The following is a 26,125-nucleotide window of genomic DNA, read 5'->3' as shown; positions in this document are numbered from 1 at the left end:
TGGTGGCAGGGGGCGGCTGGTGGCACGGGAGCGGGAGGCTGGTGGCACTGGTCAGGGAGCCTGGTGGCACTGGTCAGGGAGCCTGGTGGCACTGGTCAGGGAGCCTGGTGGCAGCAGGCAGCTGGTGGCACTGGTCAGGGAGCCTGGTGGCACTGATCAGGGAGCATGGTGGCACTGGTCAGTGAGCCTGGTGGCAGCAGGCAGCTGGTGGCACTGGTCAGGGAGCCTGGTGGCACTGATCAGGGAGCATGGTGGCACTGGTCAGTGAGCCTGGTGGCACTGGTCAGGGAGCCTGGTGGCAGCGGGCAGTGGCTGTCACAGCTGTACAGCTCTGCAAAGCCACGTGCTCCCAGCGTGGGGGTCACGGAGCCCACAGCAGGAGCCCCCCAGGCTGGGCCAGCCCCTCTGCAAGGCCTCCAGACGGGATTCAAGGTGGCCCCTGGCAGGAGGGAAGCAGCCAGGTGTGCCCGGGGTGGCTATACTGGGGGGCAGCGTGCGGAGGGCACAGCCGGGGTCCCCTGGGGGCGCAGGGCACCCGGGGCAGTGCCGTGGGTGGCCCTGGCACGCAGACTGTCCCCGCGGGCGATGAGGCCGGCGTAGCCCTCCTGGTGGGAGAAGGCGTAGCTGGAGCGGCGGAAGGAGCCGCGGGGGACGTGGGAGCGCAGCTCCACCGGGGGCTCCGGGTCCCGCCTGGCCTTCAGGTGGATCTTCTGCAAGGACATTGAGAGATCAGGGCTGGGGACATCTCCCTGGACAGCCCTCAGCCCAGGGGGGGACGTGAAGTGATGCCTTGTGAAGGCTGAGCTAGAGCAGAGCTAAGGATGCAGAGGCTGAGCAAGATGATGCTAGAACAGAGCTAGACAGAGCTGAAGAATAAAAAAGGGATTTATTAAAAGGCCTCAATGGATCCACCTGGGGCAGCACAAGAGCCCAGCCAGGGCTGCACCCAAGATGAACCAAAATGGTCACAAAATGCACGAGCGCTCACGGGGTCTCTCACTGTGATCAGTTCTGCTCCATTTGCACATTGGTGTTAATTGTCCAATTACAGCTCCAGCCCATGCAGTCCCATCCTTCTTGTTTTTCTCTCTTCAGCCCACATTGTTTGTGCTCTTGGGCCTGAGATTTGGATCCTTTGACCTTGGTGCCCAGCTGGAGCAGGAATTGTTTTGTCTCCCTGCTCTGTGCAGAGAGCTCACCATGCCCTGATATGAACCCAGACCCACACACTAAAGCAGCACAGAATATGAAAAATAGAAAAGCTCAAACCTGAGGCATCAAAGGGAGCACAGGGGCACCTCCACCAAGGCACAGCTTGGCTCCCAGCTCTACAGTGACCTGATTTTCCATGGGGATTCTCCTAGGGATCTGCAAAGCTCATGGAGCTATGGAGCACAGTGCCACACAGGCTGTGGACACCTCCCAGGCAAGCCCTCAGCCCAAGGTGGGGCACACGGTAGGCACAGGCACACCCTCCACTGATGCCTCAGGATTTAGCTTTCCTATTTTTCAGATTCTGTGCTGCTTTAGTGTGTGGGTCTGGGTTCATATCAGGGCATGGTGAGCTCTCTGCACAGAGCAGGGAGAGAAAACAATTCCTGCTCTAGCTGGGCACCAAGGACAAAGGATCCAAATCTCAGGCCCAAGAGCACAAACAGTGTGGGCTGAAGAAAGAAAAACAAGAAGGATGGGACTGCATGGGCTGGAGCTGGAATTGGACAATGAACTCCAATGTGCAAATGGAGCAGAACTGATCAAAGTGAGAGACCCCATGACCAGCTGTCCATTTTGTGATCATTTTGGTTCATCTTGGGTGCAGCCCTGGCTGGGCTCTTGTGCTGCCCAAGGTGGATCCATTGAGCCTTTTAGTAAATCCCCACTTTATTCTTCAGTTCTGTCCAGCCTCTGTTCTAGCTCAGCCTTCACAAGGCATCCTCACCAGGACAGGGTTTGGATCCCAGCTCCACCACAACCTCCTTCTCCATGATGGGATGAGAGACATGGGGACTCTCCCAGCGGGCTGCAAAGCTCACAAAGCTCTGGAACACAATCTCAACCCCTGCTTCCACCTGGACTCTTTTGAAGGTACAACCCACAACCCCGGTGGGGGTTAGTTCCACCAAGGCTGGGGTGGCACCAGGACCTGCACCAGGCCCCAGACCCTCCTGGGGAGTCCTATAGGACAATTCCTTACTGCGACCAAAAACAGACCCTCTTCAAGAGCTGGGTCAGCTGTCTTGGCCCAGGCCAGGCTTGGCCATGGAGCAATTTTGGGAGAGGCCCCTGGAGTCAGAGTTGGTGCCGGTGTCATGAGGGACCACCACGAGTGGGACCACCAAGGAGAGGTGACATGTCCCAGCACTACAGTCCAGGCTTCCCTGCGGAACCTCCCCTTGCCAACACCAATCCCAGACACCAGTGGGAAGCAGGACCTGCCCTGGCAGTGCCCCCAGCCCTCACCTGCTGGGTGGTGGCTCTGCCCAGGATGGCACGGACGGCGTGGACGGTGAGCGAGGGGATGGTGTTGACCACCAGGGACAGCAGGACCACGAGCAGGACATAGGGGTCAGTCAGGGCATTCCAGCTGGCATCTGTCAACACAGGTGTGGTGTTTGGGTAGGGAAGGTAGGGAGGGAACAGGGAACAAGTGCTGGGCCCCCAGCCAGGAAGGTGCTGCGGGCTCTAAAGAGGAGATGGCACCTAAACTGGAGTTAGAAGCCAAGGCAGAAGTTCAAGAACGAGGAGATGATCTGCAGGGTGGGAAACAGCTCCTAGCACCAAGGCCAGGGAAAGGAAGGGCCGAGTGGATCCCCAGGGCACCTCACCTGGGAAGCGGAAGATGGCAGGGGCTATCCTGTAGGCATCAACAGTCTGGGTCAGGAAGGAGAAGAGGCAAAAGAGGAGCAGGCTGGCTGTGACCATCAGGAAGGACAGCACTGTCCAGTACTGAGTGTCCAGGACAATCTGTGGGGACAGAGCACGCAGTCTCGTGAGGGCCTTGGTGACCCTCTTCCATTCAGCTGCTTTGTCCAAATCCCTCCTCCATCCCAGGGAGATCATCCCCCAGCCATAAAGCCACTGGGGATAGTGCCAGAGACCAGGGACCCTAAAGATCTGCTGTGGGGCAGGATGAGCAAGAGCAGACCAGTGCTCACCTCCACGAGGACCGACAGCAACGCTGACAGGGCTACTGTGACAGAGAAGGACTCATAGTCACCCACGACCTTGGTGCCAACGTGGTCCTCAAAGGCCCAGAGCGTGATGTAGAAGCTGACGAGGGAGGTGCCCACCCCGTGCAGGAGGGTGACACCAAAAACACGGTAATTGAAGAGCTCGTCCTGCTGCCCGACCACATAGAGCTCAGGGAACTCCAGGCTCTTCTTGGCACTCACATCCTGCTGGGAGAGCATCCCAGAGGGGATGCAGGGATTGGGGGAGGGAGGGAATCCCAGAGGGGATGCAGGGATTGGGGGAGGGAGGGAATCCCAGAGGGGATGCAGGGATTGGAGCAGGGAGGGAATCCCAGAGGGGATGCAGGGACTGGGGGAGCAGGATGGGTCTGCCCCACCCCACACACCCTCTGGGAGAGCTGCAGTGGGTCCCTCTGCGCAGTGGCTCTGGGGTGGCTGGGGACAGGCACCCCAGGACTGAGGGTGAGCTCCAAATGCCCACCGAGCTGCCAGTGCCGTGTGTGGCACAAAGGGCTGTGGAGATGGGGCAGTGACTGCCAGGCTGGCTCCTACCTGCCCAGGGTGGCACAGGGCTGGGGGAGCCCGGGGAAGCCGTACCTGCTCCAAAAGGCCCACGGACAGCACGGGGTAGGCAGTGTAGAAAATATTGTAGAGTGCAAGGAACCAGCCCTCATACAGAGGCTAGAAGGGAACAGGGAGAAGCTGTGAGCTTGGAGGTGCTTTGGAAAGACTCACAAAGGAGGAACAGGACACTCAGATCCAAACATGGAAATCCCCTTGGTCTTGCCTCACTCCCTGCATCAGCCCCACACTGTCTGTAGGGTCATGCTGCAGACAGAGATGGGGCTGGAGCTCCGTGTGCTGCTGGTCAAGTCACACTCAATGATGGCCCTTGAGGTCAAAGCTCCCATTTTGGAGGAAACCAGTTTAAACCCACATGGGATCCTGCATATGTCCAAGACTGAAGTGCAGCTCACAAGTGCGGAAGAGGTTTTACAGAGATTCCTGTGAGCCAGAGAGAAGTTTGATATGAGGATCCATGTTTACCCCTGAAAAAAATTTCTACCAAGGTCGTTGACATAGAAACCAAGAAAGAAAGAAGGAGAAATAAGAGAAACCTGCAACTGTCTATCCGATAAGTACTTTGTTTGTCTTTCCTGACCAAGTGTAAACTTATGAGTCTTGTAAGGATGTATAAAAAGCATGCATGCTATAATAAAAATGGGTTTGAAGCCTTCTGAAAATGGAGTGTTGCCTTGTATTGTGTCTGTCTCAACGATGACACACAAGGAGATCCTGAATTTCCCCGGGGTGCTTTCCCAATCCAGTCAGGTGAAATGCAGATAACCAGTTGTGCCTCAGTCAGAATTTGGACATGGCAAGGGAGAAAAGGGGACCAAGGTGGTGATGTGGACACGTGTCCACCAGGCAACCCCAGGGATGATCCCTGCAGGGGATCCTGAGCAGGGGGGTCGTCACTCTGGTGCAGAGACCTCCACAGGATGGATGTGACCCCTGCACCGCTCACCTGGGCCGTGAATCCGCTGTGGAAAGCGAACCACACCTGGGCCAGGAGGCCAGCGAAGGTCTTGTAGAAGAAGAACCGGAGGAACTTGCAGATGCGCAGGTAGTTCCAGCGGCCGTGGACCAGGAGCAGGCGCTGCAGGAAGGAGAACTGGGCCAGGGCGTAGTCACTGCACTGCACGGCCTGCAGCCCCTCCAGCCCGCTGATGCCCACCCCGATGTCCGCTGCTGCAGGTGGCAAATGCACACGGGGAGGTTTGGGGGAGCTGGGGGCTTGATGTCCCCGTGGGTTGCCCCCAGGAATGTGAATCCAGGGGCGACAGACAAAGGGAACCCCCTCTATCCCATGTCCTGGATATTCCAGGCGTGGTGTGAGAGCACAGCCCCGTGTCAGGGCTGCTGGGAGGGGCAGGGGTGGCTCTGCCAGCTGCCCACGTTGGGGTTTGAGGGTTCATCAAGGTTCATCCCAGGTGCCAAAAGCACGTGAGCCACCCTCACTTGTCTCGGGCTGGTCCCTGTCCTGTGCCTCTCGTTCCCCTCCCAGCACAGCAACGTGGGGAACAGGTTTTGGGCTTCCCCTCCCAGTTCCTCACCCCAAAGGGGAGGGTGAGGTGGCAGAGATGGCACATGGGACACCACCATCACCAGAGGGACACACCAACAGAACCCCGACCTCCCCCTGCCCGAGCCTCACTTTTGATCATGTTGACATCATTGGCCCCGTCCCCGATGGCCAAGGTGACGGCCTTCTTGTGCTTCTTCACCAGCTGCACCATCAGGGCTTTCTGCTTGGGGGTCACCCTGCAGCAGATCACGGCCTGGCAGCTGCTGGCCAGGTCCACAAAGGCCTTCTCCACCAGAGCTCCCTGGTCCTGCGAGGCCTCAGCCCTGCCACAGCACAGCCACCGCCACGGCCACCCCTTCCTCTCCTTCAGCACCTCTCCTGTGTGCAGGATTTTGTCCTTGGGGGAGAGCACACATGGCTGGGACCTCACCCATAGCCCTCAGAGCTCTCAGCTCCTCAGCAATGCTCTTAAATGCCCCAAAAGAGTGACTCTGGTTTTCCCCAAGCTCATCACAGAGTGGGTGCTGTGAACATGAGCCCAGTATGTCCCAGTGTGACCACGAGAGCTTGTGTTCACCACCCAGCCCGTGTCACCCCAGAACACTGGGCAGCTTTGGCCAAAGCCCGCCAACACCAAATGCTCAGTGCAAGGTTGATCGCCTTTCCACCCTTCCTTCCCCAGCCCCAAATGGGCTTTTCCCACCTTTTGGGACAGGAGGAGCACCACGTCCTGCCCATGCTGGTGCCACCCAGGACTCTGATACCACCAGGGCAGGAACAACCATCAGGCAGGGAGCAGAGAACAGCATCCAGGTGCCACCTTACCAGGAAGTCCCCGCTGATGATGATGGCTCTCTTGTGGCTCAGAGTCTCTGGGCACTGCTGGGAGAGGCGGCGGCTGCACGGGGCATCCCCACGGCCACTGAGGTTGTTGTTGCTCTCCCAGTAAGCCTGGAGGATCTCGCTGTGGGAGGAAGGGGGGTTGGACATGAGCTGGGGACATTGGGAATGCTGGTGAGGTCTTGGTCATCTCAAAGGTAGGGAGATGCGACTGTGGTGGGAACAGGAGGAACAAAGAGGAGGTTCACTCATATTGGAAATCAGCCTGGTTTAGAGGCTGGAGAGAAGCTTAAACCCTTTCTGGGCAAAGCCTACCAAGGAAGAGCATGCGATGGGAGAAGGAACAGGTGAGGAGGCCTGGAAAAGCATCAGATGAACACCATGGACATCCAGGCTGGCACAGGGAAGGAGAAGCTCCTCTGGCTGAGCCGAGCTCTGCCCACCCTGTCCCAGTTCCTCTGCCCTAGGGTGTCCTCAGCAGGGACAGCAATGTCCTGAGCCAAGAGGGGACGATTCCTCACCTGACCTCCTTCTCCTCCAGGATCTCCATGTCATCTGTCAGCAGCCTGCAGGCGTAGCCGATGTTCATCGCGGTCTCTGCAACACCCAGCTCTTAGTGGTCCATGGTGCTGCCCCCAGCCCTTGGTTCCAAGAGCCTTTGGTGGGCAGCAGCTCCTTCCCCTGCCTCAGTTTCTCCTGGCAGGTGGGATGTGCTGCTATTGGAGAGTAAAGGGAGCAGCAGTACCAGTTCCTGCCCACTCCCAGTGGCCCTTCTCCTCTCTGGTCCTGCTCAGGGGAGAAGCTGAAATGTGTTGGGGGGTCTGGGGGTGCCTCCACTGACCTTGTTTGTCTCCTGTCAGCACCCACACTTTGATGTTGCCCAGTTTCAGCAGCTGGATGGTCTCGGGGACTCCATCCTGCAGCTTGTCCTCAATGGCTGTGGCCCCGAGCAGCTGGAGGGGGGTGACTGGGTGTCATGGCACAGGGCAGGGCAGGACACAGAGGTGGGAATCAACCCTGGATCCAACCAGCAGCCCTCGCTTGGGGTGACACAACCTGACATCTACAGCTTGACACCCCAGTGTCCACTGGCACGTCACAAAGTCACCCCTTGGGGAAAACTCCTCCTGTCCTGCCCCAGGGAATGGGCTGGACACTTCACCTCCTCACTCTGGAGAGCCAAACCCCACATGCCTGCCCTTGGGGGCACAGAGAGCTCCTCCTGACCCCAGCCCCGTCCCACCTGCAGGTTCTGCTCCATCTCCTCGTAGAGCCTGTCCAGCTCCTGGGCACGGTCGTGCAGCAGCACCGCGGCCTCGCGGTGCCTCCGGCTCCAGGCGCGGAACTCGGCCTCGCTCACCTCCCTGCTGGCCACGCACAGCGTCCTCAGCGTCTCCTCCGCAAAGCGCTGCAGGGAGGAGACATCAGGACTCTCCTCCCGCCCCAGGAGATTGTGGGAAATTACGTGAGAAGTAGAAAGTAAGGACAAATAGAACAATGGTCTGTGTATTAACACTTAGCTAGAATAGCTCCCTAAGCTACAGGAAAGTCTATCTGGTGAGGTATTAGGAAGTTCTAATCTTAATAATGGAGCTCTGTGCTTGTATCTTAGGGTCTACAAGCAGGTATTGTATTCAAAATAAGCAAGCATTGTTTTAACCAAAGGTACATGTGCTTATAGTAGTTGGAAAGAACTACTGTCAATATGCTTTTGCTTTGTGTGATTGGTCAAAAAACTTCTAAAATTAGTTGTAACATTGAGTTCTTAATCTGCTGCTGGAGATGCGAGCTGCTGGAATCTTCCCATTGTCATAACCATGTAATGATACTGATGCTGGAAAATACAACAGCTTGAGAATTGTTCCCCAGCAGTCCCGTCCCATTGGTCATTTGTACATAGATCCCCAACCAGCAAGAGAGGGCCAGGAGACTCTCACAGGACCAGGGCATCACCCCAGGCCAGCCATGGGCAGAGCCAGAGACACTCCAGGACCTGGGCGTCTCTCTCCAGGCTCCAACTCCCTTCCCCCATCCTACAGCATCCCCACGAGCATCCCTGGATGCAGCTGGTCCATGCAGAACACCGAAGGTGGAATCCGTGCCCTCTTACCCCCTGTCCCACATGCAGGTGAGGCTCCTAGAGCAGAAGGCAGAACCAAAATCCCCAAGGCAGAGCGAGGAAGAGCAGCAGGGCAGGGACTGCAGGACCCCCAGCCCAAAGCCAGGAGGAGGCAGAGCAGTCCTGTCACCCCGGGCTGGGGTGGCACTCACGTCCAGAGCCCTCTCGGTGAGGGTCTCCTTGGGCCCTCGGCTCCGCAGCCTCTCCAGGATGACGGTGTCAGCACCCTTGGTGTAGAGCCGGATGGTGCCCTGGGGGTCTCGCACTGCCAGGGAGGGGAGGACACCTTAGGTCCCCTCAGAGATGGCTCCCCTGCATCACTGTCCCTGCACAGTGGCCACGCTGGCCCATGCTGGCCCCCAGAAGGCACCAGAGGGCTCGCTGGTGGTTTCCCACCTGTGGCCATGGGAAGCACAGGAATATCCCCAGATCTGCACCACCACGGGGCAGAATCAGGGACTGTCAGTTCCTCACACAACTCCTCTGAGCCCTGATTTACTTCCTCTCTCTTGGCTGCTCAAACTCTTCTTGGCTACCTTGACCAAGGTGACCAAACCCTCAGGGATGACCAGGGTGACCCTTAGGAGCCAGCTGTGGCCACCTGCAGCCATGCCAGTAGGGCTGAGCACAGAAGGGACCTGGGACAGCCCACCCCACCCCACCCCACTCACCCAGGACAGACATCCTCTTGCGGTCGCTGTTGAAGTCCAGCATGGCCAGCACCTCGTACGTCCTGGTCCTGCCCAGCTCCCTGATGGTGATGGAGTCCTGAGTCCGGCCCAGGAAGACATAGCCCAAGTTCCTGGCTGCCAACACCAGCGCTTCCTCATCTGGGGAGGCTGCCTGGTAAACCAGCTGGTCTGCAGGAGGGGAGGAGGATTACACACACACAGGTTCCCAGCAAACCCCACTGGGACAGCTGCAGTGCCCCATTCTTCCCCAGCTGTGACACCCTGAGCCTGAGCTGCCAGGCTGGGGAAGCCCAGTCCTGCTTGTCTCATCTGGAGAGGGACTGGGGACAAGGCCTGGAGGGACAGGACACAGGGAATGGCACCCACTACCAGAGGGCAGGGCTGGATGGGATATTGGGCAGGAATTGTTCCCTGTGAGCGTGGGAAGGCCCTGGCACAGGGTGCCCAGAGCAGCTGTGGCTGCCCCTGGATCCCTGGCCAGGCTGGAGAGGGCTTGGAGCAGCCTGGGACAGTGGAAGGTGTCCCTGCCATGGCAGGGGTGGCACTGGATGAGTTTTGAGGTCCCTCCCAACTTCAACCACTCTGGGATTCTATGACCCCTTTAGCTCATTGCCCAAGACAGGATTATTCCCCTTGTGCTTCTGTTCCCACCCATGAGCTCTAAAACTACCCCAAACACAAATCCATGGTGCAGGGACAGTGGCATGAGCCACCCTTGTGCTCTCCCACCCCACAGCTGAGCTTTGCTGGGCACTGCCCAACCCCAACACAGCCCCACAGCCCCGAGGGGCAGCTCAACCCACCGCCCCTGTCCTCCACCATGACGGTGTGGCAGAGGGCCAGCAGCCTCAGGAACTCTCTCAGCACTGGGTCATCGTCCCTCTGGGCAGCTTCCAGCAGCGTCACATCGCAAACGTCCGAGTTCTGCTCCGCAGGGCGCTCCTGGCCCAGCCCTGAGCCCTGCAGGAGGCACGGGCAGGATGCAGGAGCCCGGTGGGACCAAGCACGGGGGTTTGTGTCCCCAGAGGCACCAGGATGTGACACAGTGGCACTCTGTGGTGTCCTTCTATTCCCATATCTTTGCCTGAGAGCCCCTTAATTTTAAAATGATAACAATTCAGAGAGAGGGGTTTACATTTTCCATTCCAGCGGAGGCTCCTGCCCTCCTTAGCACACACCTGTCTGTTCCAACCCAGACACCTTCTAAGGTGCCCTTCCCCTCCCTGCCAGTGAGACCCCCAGGGCACAGACCCAGGCCAGGGGCTGAGCCCAGCTCTGCACTGCCCACGCCAAGGGGGTGAGTGTAAAACAGCTGGGAGTGAAAAAACCCTAAAAATCATAACTGCATCCTTTTATAACCCCAGTTCCCCTGTCCTAAATGTCAAACTCACCAGCCCCTCTGGGAGCCTGGACCCTGTTGGGAGGCAGCTGAGCTCCCCAGCACCAGGCTGTGCCTAGTGCCACCAGTGTCACCAGTGTCACCAGTGCCACCCCCATGGCACATGGGAGGAGGGTTTACTCACCAGTGGCTGTTTGTTCTCATGGCCCGTGCCTGGACCTGCCAAAATAAAAATAATCCCATTAACAGAGGGCTGGCAGGGGGCTGGGAGCAGCTTCTCTGGAGGGACTCCTGCTCCTGCTGGCCAAAAAAACAGTAAAAAGGCACCAGCTCAGCATCTGCTCAGGGTCGGACTCCACTGGGATACCCTCACTTTTTTGGCTTTTTGTTCAGCTTTACACTATGACTTTAATCTTTAAAATTCAGGTCTACTTTCAGCTGCATTTCCTGGGAAATTCTGCATTTGGCCAGAGCCTGCTGGGATTAGGGGATGCTGCTCCACAGGGGTGGGATGTGCTACACCAGGCAGGGAAAATTTGGTTTATTCCTACCTAAAAGCTTTGCTAGGGCTTTTTGACCTTCTTTTTTGCTTTTATCACTGTCCATTTGTCTCAAACACATGATACTTAACAGGGCTTCATGCTAAAGCTTGGGTCTGCCCTGCTCATTAAATGTCACTAAGCATCACGATGGCTCCCAAAGTAAGCCAAGAGCTGGAGTAAGTGCAGCAATGAGAAGAGGAAGGACTTGGCAATTTTCAAGGCTTTATGAGGAAAACTGAGCAGAATCATTAAAAATAAGGGATTTTTAAATGTACAAAAAAGGTAAAAAAACCCAAAAACCCAAACAAACAAATAAAATTTTTTAAAAAACCAAAAAGCGAAGAGCAATTAAATGTATTCACTCTAAATGAAGAGCTTAAGGACAATGATAATTTTATAATAAAATAAAAAATAAAAACTTCCACAAATAGAAAAAAATGTAATCTATAACCTTAAAAAAACCTTAATATAAAAATAAAATATACAAATATTAAACAAAAATCATTAACATATAGTTCTATAATTATGAGTAAAAATACCTTAAATTAATAAAAACTTATACTAATAAAATGATTAAAATTATTATAAAATATAATTATATTAAATAAAATAAAATAAAAATTAAAAATAAAAACTAAAACTAAAACTAAAAATTATAATAAAAACATATATAAACATATAACAAAAACACATTAAACAAAAACATCTACAGTACAACAAAATTAAATAAATATAATAAAATAATAAAATAAACCTCATAACAACTATTAAATTAAAAAATTACATATTTTCTTATAACAAAAAACTTATAACTACTTTAAACTATAACCAACTACTTACTCCTTTAAAATCTAACAACCACTAAAACTAATATTTATCTATTCAATAAATGATTCTTAACCCAACAATAATCCCATTCCTTCATTAAAGACAACAACAGCCTTAGGTTGAAAGATGTTAGCATATCTTTGCCTGAGAGCCTTTTAATTTCAAAATGATAACAATTCAGAGGGAGGGGGTTTACATTTTCCATTTCAGGGGAGACTCCTGCCTTCCTCAGCACACACGTGTCTTGTCAAACCAAGACACAATAATAAATGGAGTGCCTGTAATACCCCAAAAACACGGGGGAATAAGACAAAGAGAATTCCTACCAGCACCAATCCCCCTGTCCCAAGCACTCAGGAGGGGTGGAAAGAACCAGCTCCAGGTTCATCTGAGCCCCTGCAAACCAATCCCAGCCCAGGTTACCATAGATGGTCCCGTTGACACAGCATTTCTTGAAGCTCATGATGTTCTGGGTCAGGGTGCCTGTCTTGTCTGAGAAGATGTACTGGATCTGGCCCAGCTGGTCGCTGAGGCTGGTGCTCCTGGCCTCGGCTGGGATGTCCTTGGCACCATAATACATCTCCAGATCCCAGTTAATGAAACAGCTGTTCACCAGGTAGATGAATTCAAACCTAGGGAGTGCAGGAGGAGACAACAGGGAGAAGGAGGTGGTGTTCCTCACAGCCCAGGGTGCTGGGGACCTGACACAGGAAGGAAAGGCAGGTGGACATCCCCACCTTGATCCTACTGCTCTGGGCTTGGGGGAGGCCAGAGGGTTTTCATCACCCACTGGGTCCCCTCTGGAACTGTAGCCCTTGCTGACCAAATTCACAGGTCTGGAGGTCCAGTGAAGGGCCCAAAAGTTTGGAAACAGCTTTTTCCAGCATGAATTGTGATTGTTGGCTGCACAGACCAGCTGTGCTCTTCTCCTCCCTGCTGCTGTCCATAGGAAACCCAGGAATATCTCAGATCCTGCTCCTAGGGAGCTGTACCTTCCTCAGAGCCATCCTCAGCCTGCCCACGATTCCCAATATCCCATCCATCCCTGCCCTCTGGCAGTGCAAGCCATTCCCTGTGTCCTGTCCCTCCATCCCTTCTCCCAAGACCCTTTTCAGCAATGCCCAGGGCTCACATCCCTGTTCTGCTTTTGCCCTGGGAAGATCTCAATCACATCCTTGGTGTTTGTAGGACACACACCCCATCCACCCTTCCCCTCTGCTGGCTAAGGGAGCCCCTGGGAATGACCTGGGCCACACCTGGACCTTCATTTTGGGGCTGTGACCCCAGTTCCAGGTGAGGAGCGAGGGCAGGGGGGGTGCTGGGCCCTTACGTTATGTACATGGACATGGGGATGATGATGCTCAGGAGGATGGTGAAGCCCCAGAAGTTGAGGAAGGCCTGCTGGGCAGGGCTCGTGTGCTGGTAGAGGGCAGCCAGGTAGCTGTGCTTCTCCTGGAACGTCCTGGCCCAGAACCCAGAGGCCACGGCGAGGCCCAGGGATGTCACCAACAGCAGCAGGAAGATCTGGGGTGGGAAACCAGCATGAGAAGGTCCCAAGATGAGAAAGCCCCAGGATCACAGAGCCCACCAGAATCTTTTCTAGAAGGCTCCAGGGAGAGCTCAGAGCCCCTGGCAGGGCCTGAAGGGGCTCCAGGAGAGCTGCAGAGGGACTGGGAACAAGGCCTGGAGGGACAGGACACAGGGAATGGCTGCCACTGCCAGAGGGCAGGGCTGGATGGGATCTTGGGCAGGAATTGTTCCCTGGCAGGGTGGGCAGGCCCTGGCACAGGGTGCCCAGAGCAGCTGTGGCTGTCTCTGGATCCCTGGCAGTGCCCAAGGCCAGGCTGGGCAGGGCTGGGAGCAGCCTGGGACAGTGGGAGGGGTCCCTGCCATGGCAGGGGTGGCACTGGATGGGCTTTAAGGTCCCTTTCAACCCAAACCATTCTGGGATTCTCTGAAAACGTTAAACACAAGATATTTTGGGCCAAATATTGAAAGATGAAGAAAAGCAGCACCACCCAAGCAAGAGGCCTCTCGTGAGGAGTCTTGTGAGCCACCCCAGGAGCAGAGCAGAGGTGTTGGTCCCACACCCACCACAATCACCAGCCGGTCCATCAGGTGGTCCAGCTTGGTTTTCTTCCTCTTGATTTTCCCAGAGTTCCTCATGATTTTGGAATCAAACCCTGGGCAGGAAACATTTCCAAAGTAAAAATGCAAGTCCCCAGAAGGTTCAGGTGCAGGTCAGTGAGGCTGCTTCCCTCCGTGATGACACCTCCCCTCACCTGAGGAGACCCTCTGTCCCTCAGTGTCCATGGAGCCGTGGTTGCAGGCTCCAAAATGTGATGTTCACAGCAGCTCTCACCCCTCCCTCTCCCCACAGCTCCCCAGAGCCTGAGTTGGGTGGGTTGGATCTGGGATGAGTGGAAGTGTCCCAGGCCAGGTTGGACTTTGGGGCTTGGAGCAGCCTGGGACAGTGGAAGGTGTCCCTGCCATGGCAGGGCTGGCACTGGATGGGCTTTGAGGTCCCTCCCAACCCAAACCATTCTGATTCTCTGAACATGTTAAACCCAACACATTTTGGACCAAATATTGGTGCAGCTGGGGGATAACCCGGGATGAGGAGAGGTTTGGTACCACCTCACCTCCCACCAGGACACACCGCGGCAGCTCCTCCACCCTGTGCCAGCTGGGAACGGCACCTGCCGCTGCTGGAAGCGCTTGGGCAGCCTAAACCCCCCGTGCTGCCGGGGCATTCCTGCCCTTCCCGGCCCGCGGGGACACTCGCCTGCGTAGAGCACCAAGCCGTAGCAGCGGGCGGTGTTGCGGACGCGGCAGCCCCGCAGCAGGATGCGCTCGCCATCCAGAGCGTGGCTGCGGCCCCGCCAGCGCAGGGTGCCCGTGAAGGTGTGCATGCGGCTGTTGGGCTCCTCGCACGTCACTCGCCCTGTTGGGGTACACCAGGTTATTTGGTTGTTCTCTTGCACTGGGTGGTTGGGAATTTGCACAGAGTAGTTTTATATTGCACTTTATAGCTTATGCTGTATCACGTGGTTTGTTTCCCTTTCCCCCATCTCATGGTCTTTCCCCCACCCACCCCAGTACCCCCTGGTGGTCTCTCCCCTGGGTTACCTCTCCCCTCACACTCCTCACTGGTGTCCCATCGGCTGTGGACCTCTCCCTGTGTCCCCATCCCGGGGTATAAAAGTTCCCTGCCACCAGGGAACGCCCTCCTTTTCCCATGGGCTTGTCCAGCTGCTGTGTCTCTTGGAATAAAGGACGTTTCCCACGTGGAGAAGAGCGCTTCTCAATCTTTTACCTCCGTCTGTGAATTACGGTGTGGACAAGGGTCTATAGCTAGCCAGAGTGGACCCCCACGATATCTCATCACCCTGGCACCGGGAAGGGCAGGGCACAGGGAGAGCCCTGCTCCCCTCTCAGCCCCATGAGTCCCCCCCAAAGAAGGGTGCTCGGGTGTGAGAAATGGATTTGTAATGGTAAAAATGTAGGTTATTAGTGTTAAAGGTGTTAGCAGCGTTGTGTGGCAAAAGGTAACAGGCTGAAAAGGTTATAAAGTATTATAAAATGAAAAATTATAAAAATGTGTGGTTTTTTATGAAGCATTATAACCATCTCTTATGTCTCACTCTTCATCGAGACTGATAATGGAATAAAATCTTTTCAAACGCCTCTCAGTTACGCTGTCTGTAAAAAGCTGACAATAATCCAACACTTGGGGCCACTCAGGGAGATCCAGGGATTGTCAGGGCATCTCTAGGTGGGATTTGGATGGCTCAGATTAAGCCTAAGGGAGGTGCTGGGAGGTTGGGCAGTGCAGGAACCTCACTGGAGAAGGTACAAACTCAACCCCCTTCATCCCCAAGGCCTTGGAGAGGGGAGTTCTGCTCCCTGTGGAGGAACAGCAGGGGCTGAGCTCAGGTTTGGGCACCAAGAGCTTGGTTCCAGCTGGAAAATCAAGATCCAGGGCAGGGGGAAGGTGCCCAGCCCTGATGGATCCATCTCAGAAGTGATGGGATGTGCCTCCCCACAAGGCCTTTGGCTGCCTCTTGCTGGACTGATGGGGAGCAGAGAATTCCCAAGGCTGAGTCCATCCCATCCCAGTGGGATTGGCCATGTCCCTCCCCAGGCAGCAGACTCACCATCAAAGGCAGCCATGCTCTCCTCACTCTGCAGCTCCTGGTGGGTGATCAGAAGGGCCTGTCTGAACTTCAGGTTGGTTTCCCTGTGAGCAGGAGCCAGGGAAAGGAAAATAAAACAACCCTGTGGGGTGACAGAGCTGTTCATCCTCCTGTCAGGCCCACAGGACAGAGACAGGTCATTAATTATCAGCTAATTACACAAGTGGTGGCAGTGACATGCCAGAGAGGGACCTGTTGTGCCACACGTGCAGGAAGAGCCCTGGCCCAGGGACCCTGCCCTTAAATCATCCTGCACAGGGAGGATGGGTTGGAGGGAGCTGGGAGATGGAGACACCAGCCTTAGGTGCCAGGGGCTCTGTAGAACCCACACCAGAGCTTCTGGACTCCCACTTTCAACATTTGTGGGTTAAATCTGCATTTCTGGGGTGTCTGCAGGTTTGGGTTTTGGAGGTTCTCCCACATCCTGTGGTTTCCACTGAACCCTCCCAGTGCTGGGGGGATCCCCAAAACCAGGGTCTCTGTCCCCCTGAGACCTTGGGTTTTTAAGTTTTTCTGTTCTGTTTTGGTGTGCAGCTTTTAGCTTTATATTAAGGATATATATAGGGTATATGGTATATAGATAGATATAGATATATCTCCTATATATCCTATATATATCCTAGCTATATCCTAGATATCCTATATATATATAGATCTATCTCCTATCTATATATCCTATATATAGGATATAGGATTTATACTAGGATCTTTTCACAGCATGGTGAAGACAAAACAATTCTATTCTAGTTGGAGACTCAGGGACAATCCCTTCAAACTTCAGGCCCAAAGCACAAACAACGTGAAAAGAAGAGGGCAGGCAAGCAAGCAAGGAGGATGAAACTTCATCATTTGAAGTTGTTAATTGGACAGTTAACTCCTGCATGCAAATGGACTAAAACTTACAAAAATGAGAGATCTTGTGACCAAGCCCTTTTGCTTCCATCTTGGAGCCATCCAGGCAGAGCCACAACTGTGGCTCCGGCACTGCCAGGGTGTGGCCTTGGAAGGCACGGCAATAAATCCACTTTATTCCTCTGAACTCTGTCCAGCCTCTGTTCCAGCTCCTTAAGGCATCACCCCCACAGCCAGAGGGTCCCTGTCCCTGTCCCTGTCCCTGTCCTGTCCTGTCCTCACCCATCAATGTCAGCGGTCTCCACGTAGCACAGGCTGCTGGGCTCGGAGCTGCACAGCAGGAGCAGGTCAGCCTTGAGGAGCAGAAAAGGGGGAGAGCAGCTGGGTGAGCCCCTGGTCACCGGTGTCCCCAGGGCACAGCCAGCTCTGGTCCCCCCTCACCGGGACGACGCTGTCCTTGCGCAGCCGCACGATGTCCCCGACGCAGATGTCGCGCCACTCCTGCCAGCAGAACCTGCGGGGGACGCAGGGGACAGCTTTGTGTCCCTGCAGAGCAGTGGGACTGGGGGCTGGGGCTGTTTCAGCCCCTGCCTGTCCCGAATTCCTGCAGGATTTGGGTCTCCAGGTTCTTGTGCCACCTCCAGAGGGCTGAGCACCGAGGGTGGCACAGGAGCCGTGTGTCACATCCATGTCCCTGTCCCCACAGGTGACAGGAGCTCTCAGCACCCTGAGCACAGCTGGGAAAAGCTCATCTTTCCCTGGAGCAGTGCTGGGCAGGGACACAGCTCCGTGGGCTGGATCTGATGGCCTGGAGGAATTCTGTGGCCAAGGAAAGCCTCCCCCAGCATATCTCAGCAAACTGGGGCATTTTTAAACCCGCTGCCCATGCCTGGAACATCACCAATCCTACAGGAGGACCGGTGGCAGGTTTTGGGAGGTGGCAGGAGCTTGCAGAGCCCAGGACAGTCCCACCAAGCCCCTCCTCAGCTGCTCAAGGGCTCTCACTCCAGCTGCTCCATGGGAGCACAGGCGTTCCGGGGTGTGGCACAGCCCCCCGAGCCCCTCACCTCCTGCCAGCCAGGATCTCACAGGGCCTGCTGTTGATGCTCCTGTCACTGCGGTGACGGCCCTGCACAGGACAGACAGAGAGGCCAGGGCATGGGAACGGGAATGCCAGGCTCTGGTGTCCCACAGAAACACCCCCCTGATGCCACCACCTCCCTCCTCACTCCAGAGCTGTGTTCCGAGCCGTGGGAAGGTTTGTTCTGGTGAATAAAGGGGCTGAATTCCCCCCAGGTGTTTCTGGGGACCCAGCTGGCAGTCCAGCCCGTGGTCAAGCTATTAAAGGTGACAGAAATGAGGGTTTGGACCCCAAGGGAAGCGGCCAGGGCGTCACATCCTTCCCGAGGGAAAACAAAACCATGTGTGGATGTGGTGGAGGAGGTGATCCCTCAGGAATGAGGGGTGGCAGCAGCCCCTGAGCCCAGCTCTGAGCAAAGGGCCTCTCCCTGCCCATGTCCCCAGGGCCACCCCCACTCACAATGTCATCGATGAGGTCTCGCAGCCCCCGGATGATGAGGAGGCAGCTCAGGGGGAAGAGCAGAGTGTACCAGGGCAGCGTGGAGATCTCGGGGAAGGTCTGGAGAACGAGGATTGTACAGCACTGACACAGCTCCTGTCCCAAACTGGGGCACTTGAGGTGACTGAGTGACTCCCTGGCTCCCAAACCAGCGCCCAAGGGTGGCAGGAACCCATCTCAGCATCACCAAATCAACATCTCTGCTAGAGACACCTCTTTTGCTGGGTTTTCACCTCTTTTTGAGGTGTGAAATGTTCCTGAGTCTCTGACTTTGGAGGGATGAATTTCTGTTTTGGTGTGGTCAATGTGACCTTCACCTCCATGCAGACCCAAACAATTTTATAGAATCAAGGAAAGATTTGGGTTGGGAGAAGAGAACTGAAAGAAGAAATCAAAAATTTGGAGGAGAGAAATAAAACCAGAAGAGAGGCTCCCAGCTGGAGGCCTGGAGCATCTCTGGCCTGGCCCCAGCAGCCGCACGTCCTCCTGCTGCTGGGAGGCTTTAATTTAAATTAACCCCACTGAACGGGGCTTCAACCCCTCAGAGCTCCTCACAGACAGCCGGCAGCACAGAAAAGCTCCCGGGGAACCTTTCAGGCCCAATTCCCTGCCCTTTTCCCCGCAGAGAGCCCTCCCTGGCACACAGCCCGCCCCACCTGCAGGAGGATGACGAAGACGAAGTAGACGTTGGCCATGCGGTGGAACTGCTCGTAGAGGTTCAGGGGCAGGAAGGTGAGCACGTTGTACTTGGCTGTCCTGATGGCATTGCCCTGCGGGACAGGGGCACGGGAATCAGGGACACGCTCTGCCGTGCCAGAACAGTCCGCTCTTCTGAGGATGCCCACAGCACAAGAGACGCCTTGAAAAATTATCAAGGCCGTGAGGGAAAATGTTGATTTCTTATTAATATTGATATTGATATTGGTATCATCATCAACATAAGTATTATCACAATTATCATTATTATTATAATCAGTAAATCATATATTAAATGTTTATTATTAATACACTTTATTCATTATTTACTATTATTTTTATTTCTATTATTTCCATTATATAATTTAATTTTTATTACTTATAATTTAATTTATTAATAATAAATATTATTTAATGAAAATATTTTAAAATATTTTATTTTGATAATATTGTATATTTTATATTATTAGTAATACCTTTAAATTTAAATATATTATTTTATTTTATTTTATTTTAATAATATCATATTGTATATATTCATTATTATTTTTTATTATGCTTTCATATATTTTTATTTTAATATATTCTTTTATTATTACATTATTTCTATATTATATTTATTATTAATTTTATTATTCTTTTATATCTTTTTAAATTTTAATAGATAATTTAATTTTTATATTATTTTTAATTTTAATATTGTTTTTAAAATATGCTATTTTAATAATTTTTTTGTCCCTCACATGGGGCACCACTAATGCTGAGTTTTTATTTTCTTTTCCTGTTTTGGTTAGCGTTGGGATTGAAAGTGTTTGAGATGGTATTTTGTGTTCAGATTTCAATGTTCATTATTTTTTATCTGTATAGTTTTACAAGCTCTGAGTTTTAGTGTTTTACTAACAAGGTACAAATGGCATTGTATCTATTTTTATAAGGTTTTTTTAAAGAAAAACTATTTAATTAAGAAATGACAAATTATTTTTACTTCTAACTTAATAAATAATTACTTACGGCTTGTAATGTGGACTTTAATTATAAAATACAACTTAAATTTGTGAAGAAGAAGGTGAAGAAGGATTAGTTTTTGCTTTAAAACTTTCATTTTGTTTTATATCTATTACTATATTTTAAAACTTTAAACTAACTTTTCTACTATGTGATATTAAACACTTTTAATTAAACTACACACTTATAATTTTAATTTTATTATTTAACTTCGGAAGCTTTTTTATGGCTTTAGGTTAAATGTAGTGGTTTTGGGGGGGTTAATGTTTGTGAGTACAGAAAGTTTAAAATTCTCAGCATTTAAGGTTCTGACAGGAAAACAGGAATTTATCAGATCCAAGGGCAGCTTAAAATTCAGAACAAAACCGTTTGCTGCTGGGTTTGTTCCCCATGTGGGCCACTCAGCAAGAGCTGGGCTCTTGGATTCCTGTGGGTCCCTTCCAGCTCAGAATATTCCGTGATTCTGACCCTGATCTAAAGCCCAGCTCACTGACCTCCATGTTATTTAGCTAGGGAAGGGAAGGGAAGGGAAGGGCTCCCCAGGGCACCCTGGCTCACCGAGTATTTCCTCTTGCTCAGGCAGAAGCCGAATCTCTTCCTGGCCTGCCTGTGGTAGCTGCGGTCGTTGGCCCTCACCTCCCAGGTGAAAGCTGGAAAACCAAGGGGACATTCCCAGCTCCAGGGGAGCCAGGCCAGCCACAGGGAGCAGGGGTGGCCTCTGCTGAGGTGGCTTCCCAGGGCACAGGACCTTGAGAGCTGCAGGCACAGCTGGGTCTCAGGGTCCGTGACAGGGGACAGAACATTCCAGAGCTGCAGGAGTGCTGCCCATGCCTCCCCCGAGCCTCAGGGCCGCTCCTTGGGCTCAGGCTTTGGCTCACAGCGGGCTCAGGCCCTGCAGGGTGAGCCCCCAGCCTTTGGGTTCTGCTCATTCCTCTCCCAGCTCCGTTTTTGCCATCCCAGTGCAGACCCTGCAAGCAGGGAGCATCCCAGCCCTGCTCCCAGCACCTGCCCCTGCTCACCCCAGATCTTCTTCCCCATTCCACACCCGTGTCCCACACTCAGCTTCCTCATAAACCATCTGAAAGCAGGGAAAATCCCCAAACCACACCCTTGTCACACTGACCTGGCAGCTGCTGCTTCCCACGTGGGCAGCCTGTGGCCGGGTCCTGCTCAGCCATGCTGGCACCGCTGCCAGGCCCTGGGGACAAGGACAGCCACAGGGCTGTGAAACTGAGCAAGGACAGCAGGGTCCAGCTGGGATGCTCCAGCTCCAGCTCCCCGAGGCTCCAGGACAGGAATGTCCCCTGGGAGGGACGTTCTCCCATCAGCCTTCACCCATCCCAGCTCCCTGTGACAGCTCCAAGACATTTTTGCCCTCTGGGGAAGTTACAGGAAATCACTGAAGTCCTTGGTGAGGAGCTGGAGCTCTCCCTGTCCTGCCACCCCAGCCCAGCTCCATCGTGCTGGGGGAGCAGCCACCTCCATCAATGACAAGATTTCCCTCATGCTTGGTGGCCCTGTGGCCTTCCTGCAGGATGGTAGAGAAGATTAATTAATGTTTGTGAAGAGCTTTGTGATCCTCACACGAAAGGAGGCAGTGAGGGATAAAGCATTAATTACCTTATTATTAAATAATCCCACCAGAAGTCAGCCCCTGCCCTGATTTCTTATCTCACTCCTTTGATCACTTTTTCCATTCTTTTACCCAAAGTATGAACTTCCCTCTTGCTCCTCGTGGGTATTGGTTTGTCCCAACACCTCACAGATGCCACTGGCTGGGCATCCATCCTCATTCCAGGTCAAAGACATCCAAACAAACACCTGCAGACAAGAGCTTGCCCAGAAGAAGCTTTGACCCACAAAATCCTCCTTTACCACCCAGGACTTGGTGCTGTCCCTGTCCTTGGATCCTAAATGACACCCCTGAGCTCAGCACACACAATCCCAGAATGGTTTGGGTGGGGAGGGACCTTAAAGCTCATCCCACTCCACTCCCTGGCGTGGGACACCTTCCACCATCCCAGGGTGCTCCAAACCCAGCCTGGCCTGGGACACTCCCAGGGATCCAGGGGCAGCCCCAGATGTTGCTTTCTTTGTTTTCACAAACAAAAAGGAGGAAGGAAGGGTTTCAGGGAGCTGCTGGGGGGGTGGGACACTCCCAAAGGCTCCGACTCCCATTTGTCCCACAGGTGAGGGGCAGCAGGAAGAGCAGGTGGACACCTGCAGGGATGGGATCTCTCCCACACAGAAATCCCTCAAAGCCCCTCGGTGCTCAGACTGGCTGTGACCACTGAGTTTAGGCAAAGTAGGATTGACACGGAGCAATGCCAACCTCCCCTTCCTCCCTGCTGTGCCCCCTCGTGTCCTTGTCCCAGGGGGCTGCCAGCTGGGCACAGCTCCCTGCAGACACACAGGTCTGATCCCAGGGACAAAGGAGGACAAAAACACCCTCTCAGCTCTCCATGTAACTCCTCAACACGACAGTTCCACAGAAATAACGGCAGCAGAGCTCACCAAAAGGCCACGTTTAAAGTGTGGAAAATGGACATAAAACAAAATATTGCCCAGAGTCTGTGGAAAATGTGACAGCGCCAAATCTGCCCAAGGTGCAGAAAAAGGAGACACTTTGCAAATCAGTGCTATTCCAAATGTGACACAGATGGAAATCTTTTACTGTGAAAAGTGTTTCACAGAGTGAAACCACCGTGTAAGGATACAAGTGTTAGTGATGATTCAAGTACCCAAAATGTCTCTGAAGACAGAGCATTTGGGCAACTTTAATCAGATCTTATCTGCAGGGTCATCAGCTGATCCCCAATGACTCAGAGTTTTGGGGATTGCTGGCAGTGAGCTTGTAGCCTCTCTTATTTCTGTTTTCTATAGGTAACATTGATAAATAGTGACTGTTGTTAATATTGCATAAATGTTTAAAAAATATTGTCTGAACTCTTCAAACACTCGCTGCTAATATATTGATTGTATAACGTGGATCACTGATTTTTGTGATAAGAATTATTTATAAGGCATTGTTATAGTGTTTACATCTGGCTTTCATACGTTTTACTGTCTCTTTGTGTACGAAGGGACAAAGGAGGGACAGCAGAGCCTCCGTCCCCTGCTCCTGGCAAGCACACTGCCCTCTCTCCTCCTGCCAGGGATGGGCTCCCCTGGCACTGGGATGTGGGGGATCCCCTCAGAGACCATAAACAGGCCAAGGAACACTGGCCCAGGGGAGGCAGCTGCTCCACAGGGAAAATCCTACAGGAGACAAGACAAAGCTCAGGGGATGGAGAACACTGAGTCAGCTGCTCACAAACCCTGATCCCATCCCTGGCAGTGCCCAAGGCCAGGCTGGGCTGGGCTGGGAGCAGCCTGGGACAGTGGAAGGAGTCCCTGCCATGGCAGAGGTGGGATGAGATGAGCTTTAAGGTCCTTCCCAACCCATTCTAAGGTCCCACCCAGGGGTGCCACCCAGGACAAGCCCTGAGCCTCAGCCAAGCTCCTGGTGGAGAGGTCCAGGTTCAGGTGGGGAAGTCCAGAGCCAGGACTACAAAGGGGACAAAGGCTAAGGTGGGACACAGCCCATCCACTGGGACGAGACAGCTCCAAGACCAAGCTGCAGCCAGACCCACGTTGGGGGCTTGGTCTAGATCTGAGCCCTGGCTGAGCTTCCCGAGCCCAGGGTGATGGGTGGGGGGTCCCAGGGGACTGGTCAGGGCCAGTAACCCTGGTTGTGCCCTCGGGGCTCTGGTCAGTGGCTCAAAGCATCCCCTGCCCTCCCTCCTCGCTCCAGGACACCGATATTTAGGGTGAGGCTGACAGTGAGAAATGCCAAGGCGTTTTCCTGGGCTCTCTGCTTCCAGATCAGCCTGCCCTGAGTTCCACACTGGAATTCCGGGGTTTGTTTGTGGTTATCCTGGTCCCCTCATGCTCAGGATCGGGCCTGAAGCTGCTGATCCATCATGTTCCCGCCGTGCTGGCATCTCTGAGCCCCTCTGTGCCCGGTCAGGATCACCAGGATGCCCAACCAGGCTCCACTCAGCAGCTCCAAGCATCCCTGTGTCCCAAACAAAAGCAGAGCTTGTTCAGCACCTGCAGCTGGCACGGGCAGGACACTCCATGGGGCTGAGTGCCCAAGGAGGTATCCAAGAAATCTCGGTTCCAAGAAAGCTCTTGACAAACGTCACTCACCAGCTCAGTAATTAGAGATAAAAACTGCGCTTTGGGGAGGCGGGAACAGGCTGGAATTGGTGCCAGGGCTCCCTGCCAGCCCCAGCCACACCGGGGACAGCCTGGACAGCCGAACCCTGCTCTGGCCCCAGCCGGGGGCTCCCTGGGGGGCCAGGGAGCGCTAGCGATGGCAAAGGCACAGGACATGCCGTGCCCACTGCCCCACACCTCAGCGAGCCCAGCAGTGCGTTCTTACCCCAGGGGATGTTCCCAAAATCCCCCCCTGGGATGGAGCCGCGTTCTGCCCGGCCCCGCGGGACTGTCCCATCCCGGGAGTGTCCTTAAAGCATCCCCGCGCTGCTGCCGGGGCTAAGGAGCCCCAAAGCAGAGTTTTCTCACACCAGAAGAGCCGCCCCGGGCTCCCGCAGGTTCGCGGGGCTGAGCCGAACCCGGCTTGAGGGAGGGCCGGGCACGGCGCCACCGGGGCTTGGCGCAGGCTGCTGAAACCCGCCGAGATTTATGTCCCTGCCTGCTCCGAGCGCTGCCACGGGAATTCTGAGGAGGTTTTGTTCCTGAAATCACCGGCTCAGCGCCGAGCTCCGTGCAGGAGCTGTGTGAGAGCGCTGGGAGCGCCCGGCCCGGGCAGTGCCCACAGCTGGGGGTTCGTGGTGCCCTCTGTGCCCTCCTGCTCCTTCCCACGCAGAAACCGGCGGCGACAGGACCAGCCTTGGTCCCTTCCCGGGCTGGCACACGGCCCCGTCACCCCTCCCGCGGGTGCTGCTGTTGTTTCCCTGACCCCAGTGTCCCACTGGGACCGCAGCCAGAGCCACCCCGGGGTGTCCCCACCGCCAGCCCCGCTCCGGCATCGCCCCCGGCCCGGCCCGTGTCACCCATCACGACAGGCGACAGTGACAGCGGCCCGGGCCGGGCTGAGCGGGTGGGTGGCTGTCACCTCCCGGCCCCGGCACGCCGGAAACGCCCCCGCGCTCGGCCGGGCGGATCATCAAAGCCTCTCCGGGGTTATTTCCCCAGCTCCCAGGACGTGCCCGAGCCATGAGTTTCCCTCCGCTCGCCCCATTTTCCAGCCGCTTGGATGTGGTTTGGGGTGCAAAGGCGGCTCCGCCGTCCCCAAACGCTGCTCCGTGCCCGGCGGCATCGGCCGGGGGCTGCCCTGGCACCCCGCTCCTCCCGGGGAGAGATGCGGCTCCACCGCGACCCCAGGGACCTGCCAGCCGTGTCCCCCCGCTGTCCGGGCCCTGGATGTCACCGTGCCACGCTCCCCTCGGGGTCCCCGTACCTGCCCCGATGTCCGGGCACAGCCCCGCGCTCCTGCGGCTCCGCCGCCACCGGGACTGCTGCCACCGTGCTGCCACCGTGCTGCCACCGTGCTGCCACCGTGCTGCCACCGTCCTGCCACCCGTGCTGCCACTGTCCTGCCACCGTCCTGCCACCGTCCTGCCACCCGTGCTGCCCCACGCGGGACCTGGGGACAGCCCATGCCACACCCCCGCGGGCCCTGCCCGCCTCCCCCGCTGCCCTCCCTGCCCGGGTTTATTGTCCCGTTCAAACCGAGCCGAGCTGCTCTCCCGTGGGACTGTCCGGGCTCCGGGACACGGTGACACGGTCCGGGTGTCCCTGCCACCGTCCCAGTGGAGAGGCAGGTGGATCCCGGCTGGGCACGGGGCTGGTTTGGGCAGCCCCGGGGCTGGACTGGTGTCACTGGGGTTCTCCGGTCCCCCCCGAGCCCCCCGGCTGTGGCAGCAGCTCGGGAGGGCTGGGCCGTGCCCTGGGCACCGAGGAAGGCGGGAGGAGGGGACAGAGAGGAAGAGGAGGCCGAAGGCACAAAGGAGCCACTCCGGGCAGTGCCAGCACCGCGACTGCGAGCCCAGCTGGGGACAGAGGCCACCTCGTTAGTGACGGCAGCTAATGAGGCCAGAGCCGGTGTCCGCCCCGCTCTCATCCTGCACACCCGCAGTGGTCCCGCCAT

General features: G+C 54.8%; 1 protein-coding gene across 1 annotated transcript; it reads right to left on the bottom strand.

Moving 5' to 3' along the window:
• Nucleotides 1-476: 476 nt before the first annotated feature.
• ATP8B3 (ATPase phospholipid transporting 8B3) lies at nt 477-26,125 on the bottom strand. The gene is made up of 29 exons (XM_041467143.1): nt 25,933-26,125; nt 25,436-25,621; nt 21,092-21,166; nt 20,527-20,618; nt 18,924-19,037; nt 18,229-18,327; nt 17,756-17,817; nt 17,130-17,202; nt 16,971-17,041; nt 15,798-15,880; nt 14,420-14,584; nt 13,735-13,823; nt 12,971-13,164; nt 12,064-12,272; nt 10,455-10,489; nt 9,735-9,891; nt 8,911-9,099; nt 8,392-8,504; nt 7,364-7,528; nt 6,962-7,073; nt 6,642-6,717; nt 6,106-6,244; nt 5,410-5,677; nt 4,720-4,943; nt 3,789-3,872; nt 3,156-3,395; nt 2,826-2,964; nt 2,461-2,591; nt 477-710 (listed from the first exon to the last, which is right to left on the bottom strand). Exons 1-29 carry the CDS (start codon nt 26,123-26,125, stop codon nt 477-479), a joined length of 4,011 nt encoding a protein of 1,336 aa, XP_041323077.1.

Source organism: Pyrgilauda ruficollis, unplaced genomic scaffold (assembly GCF_017590135.1).
Source record: "Pyrgilauda ruficollis isolate IOZ18807 unplaced genomic scaffold, ASM1759013v1 scaffold200, whole genome shotgun sequence".
NCBI classification, from domain to species: Eukaryota; Metazoa; Chordata; class Aves; order Passeriformes; family Passeridae; genus Pyrgilauda; species Pyrgilauda ruficollis.
Note: the sequence above shows the minus strand (reverse complement) of the source record. Positions and strands in the feature narration are given on the sequence as shown.

What these genes read in the sequence shown, in the direction of transcription:
- ATP8B3 (XM_041467143.1), bottom strand. Translation starts at nt 26,125, where the DNA reads ATGGCGGGACCACTGCGGGTGTGCAGGATGAGAGCGGGGCGGACACCG. An exon ending in CATGGTGGAGGACAGGGGCG is followed by an intron (nt 9,100 to 9,734) that starts GTGGGTTGAGCT and finishes CCCCTCCTGCAG; the next exon opens with ACCAGCTGGTTTACCAGGCA. An exon ending in TGATGTCAACATGATCAAAA is followed by an intron (nt 4,944 to 5,409) that starts GTGAGGCTCGGG and finishes TGCCACCTGCAG; the next exon opens with CAGCGGACATCGGGGTGGGC.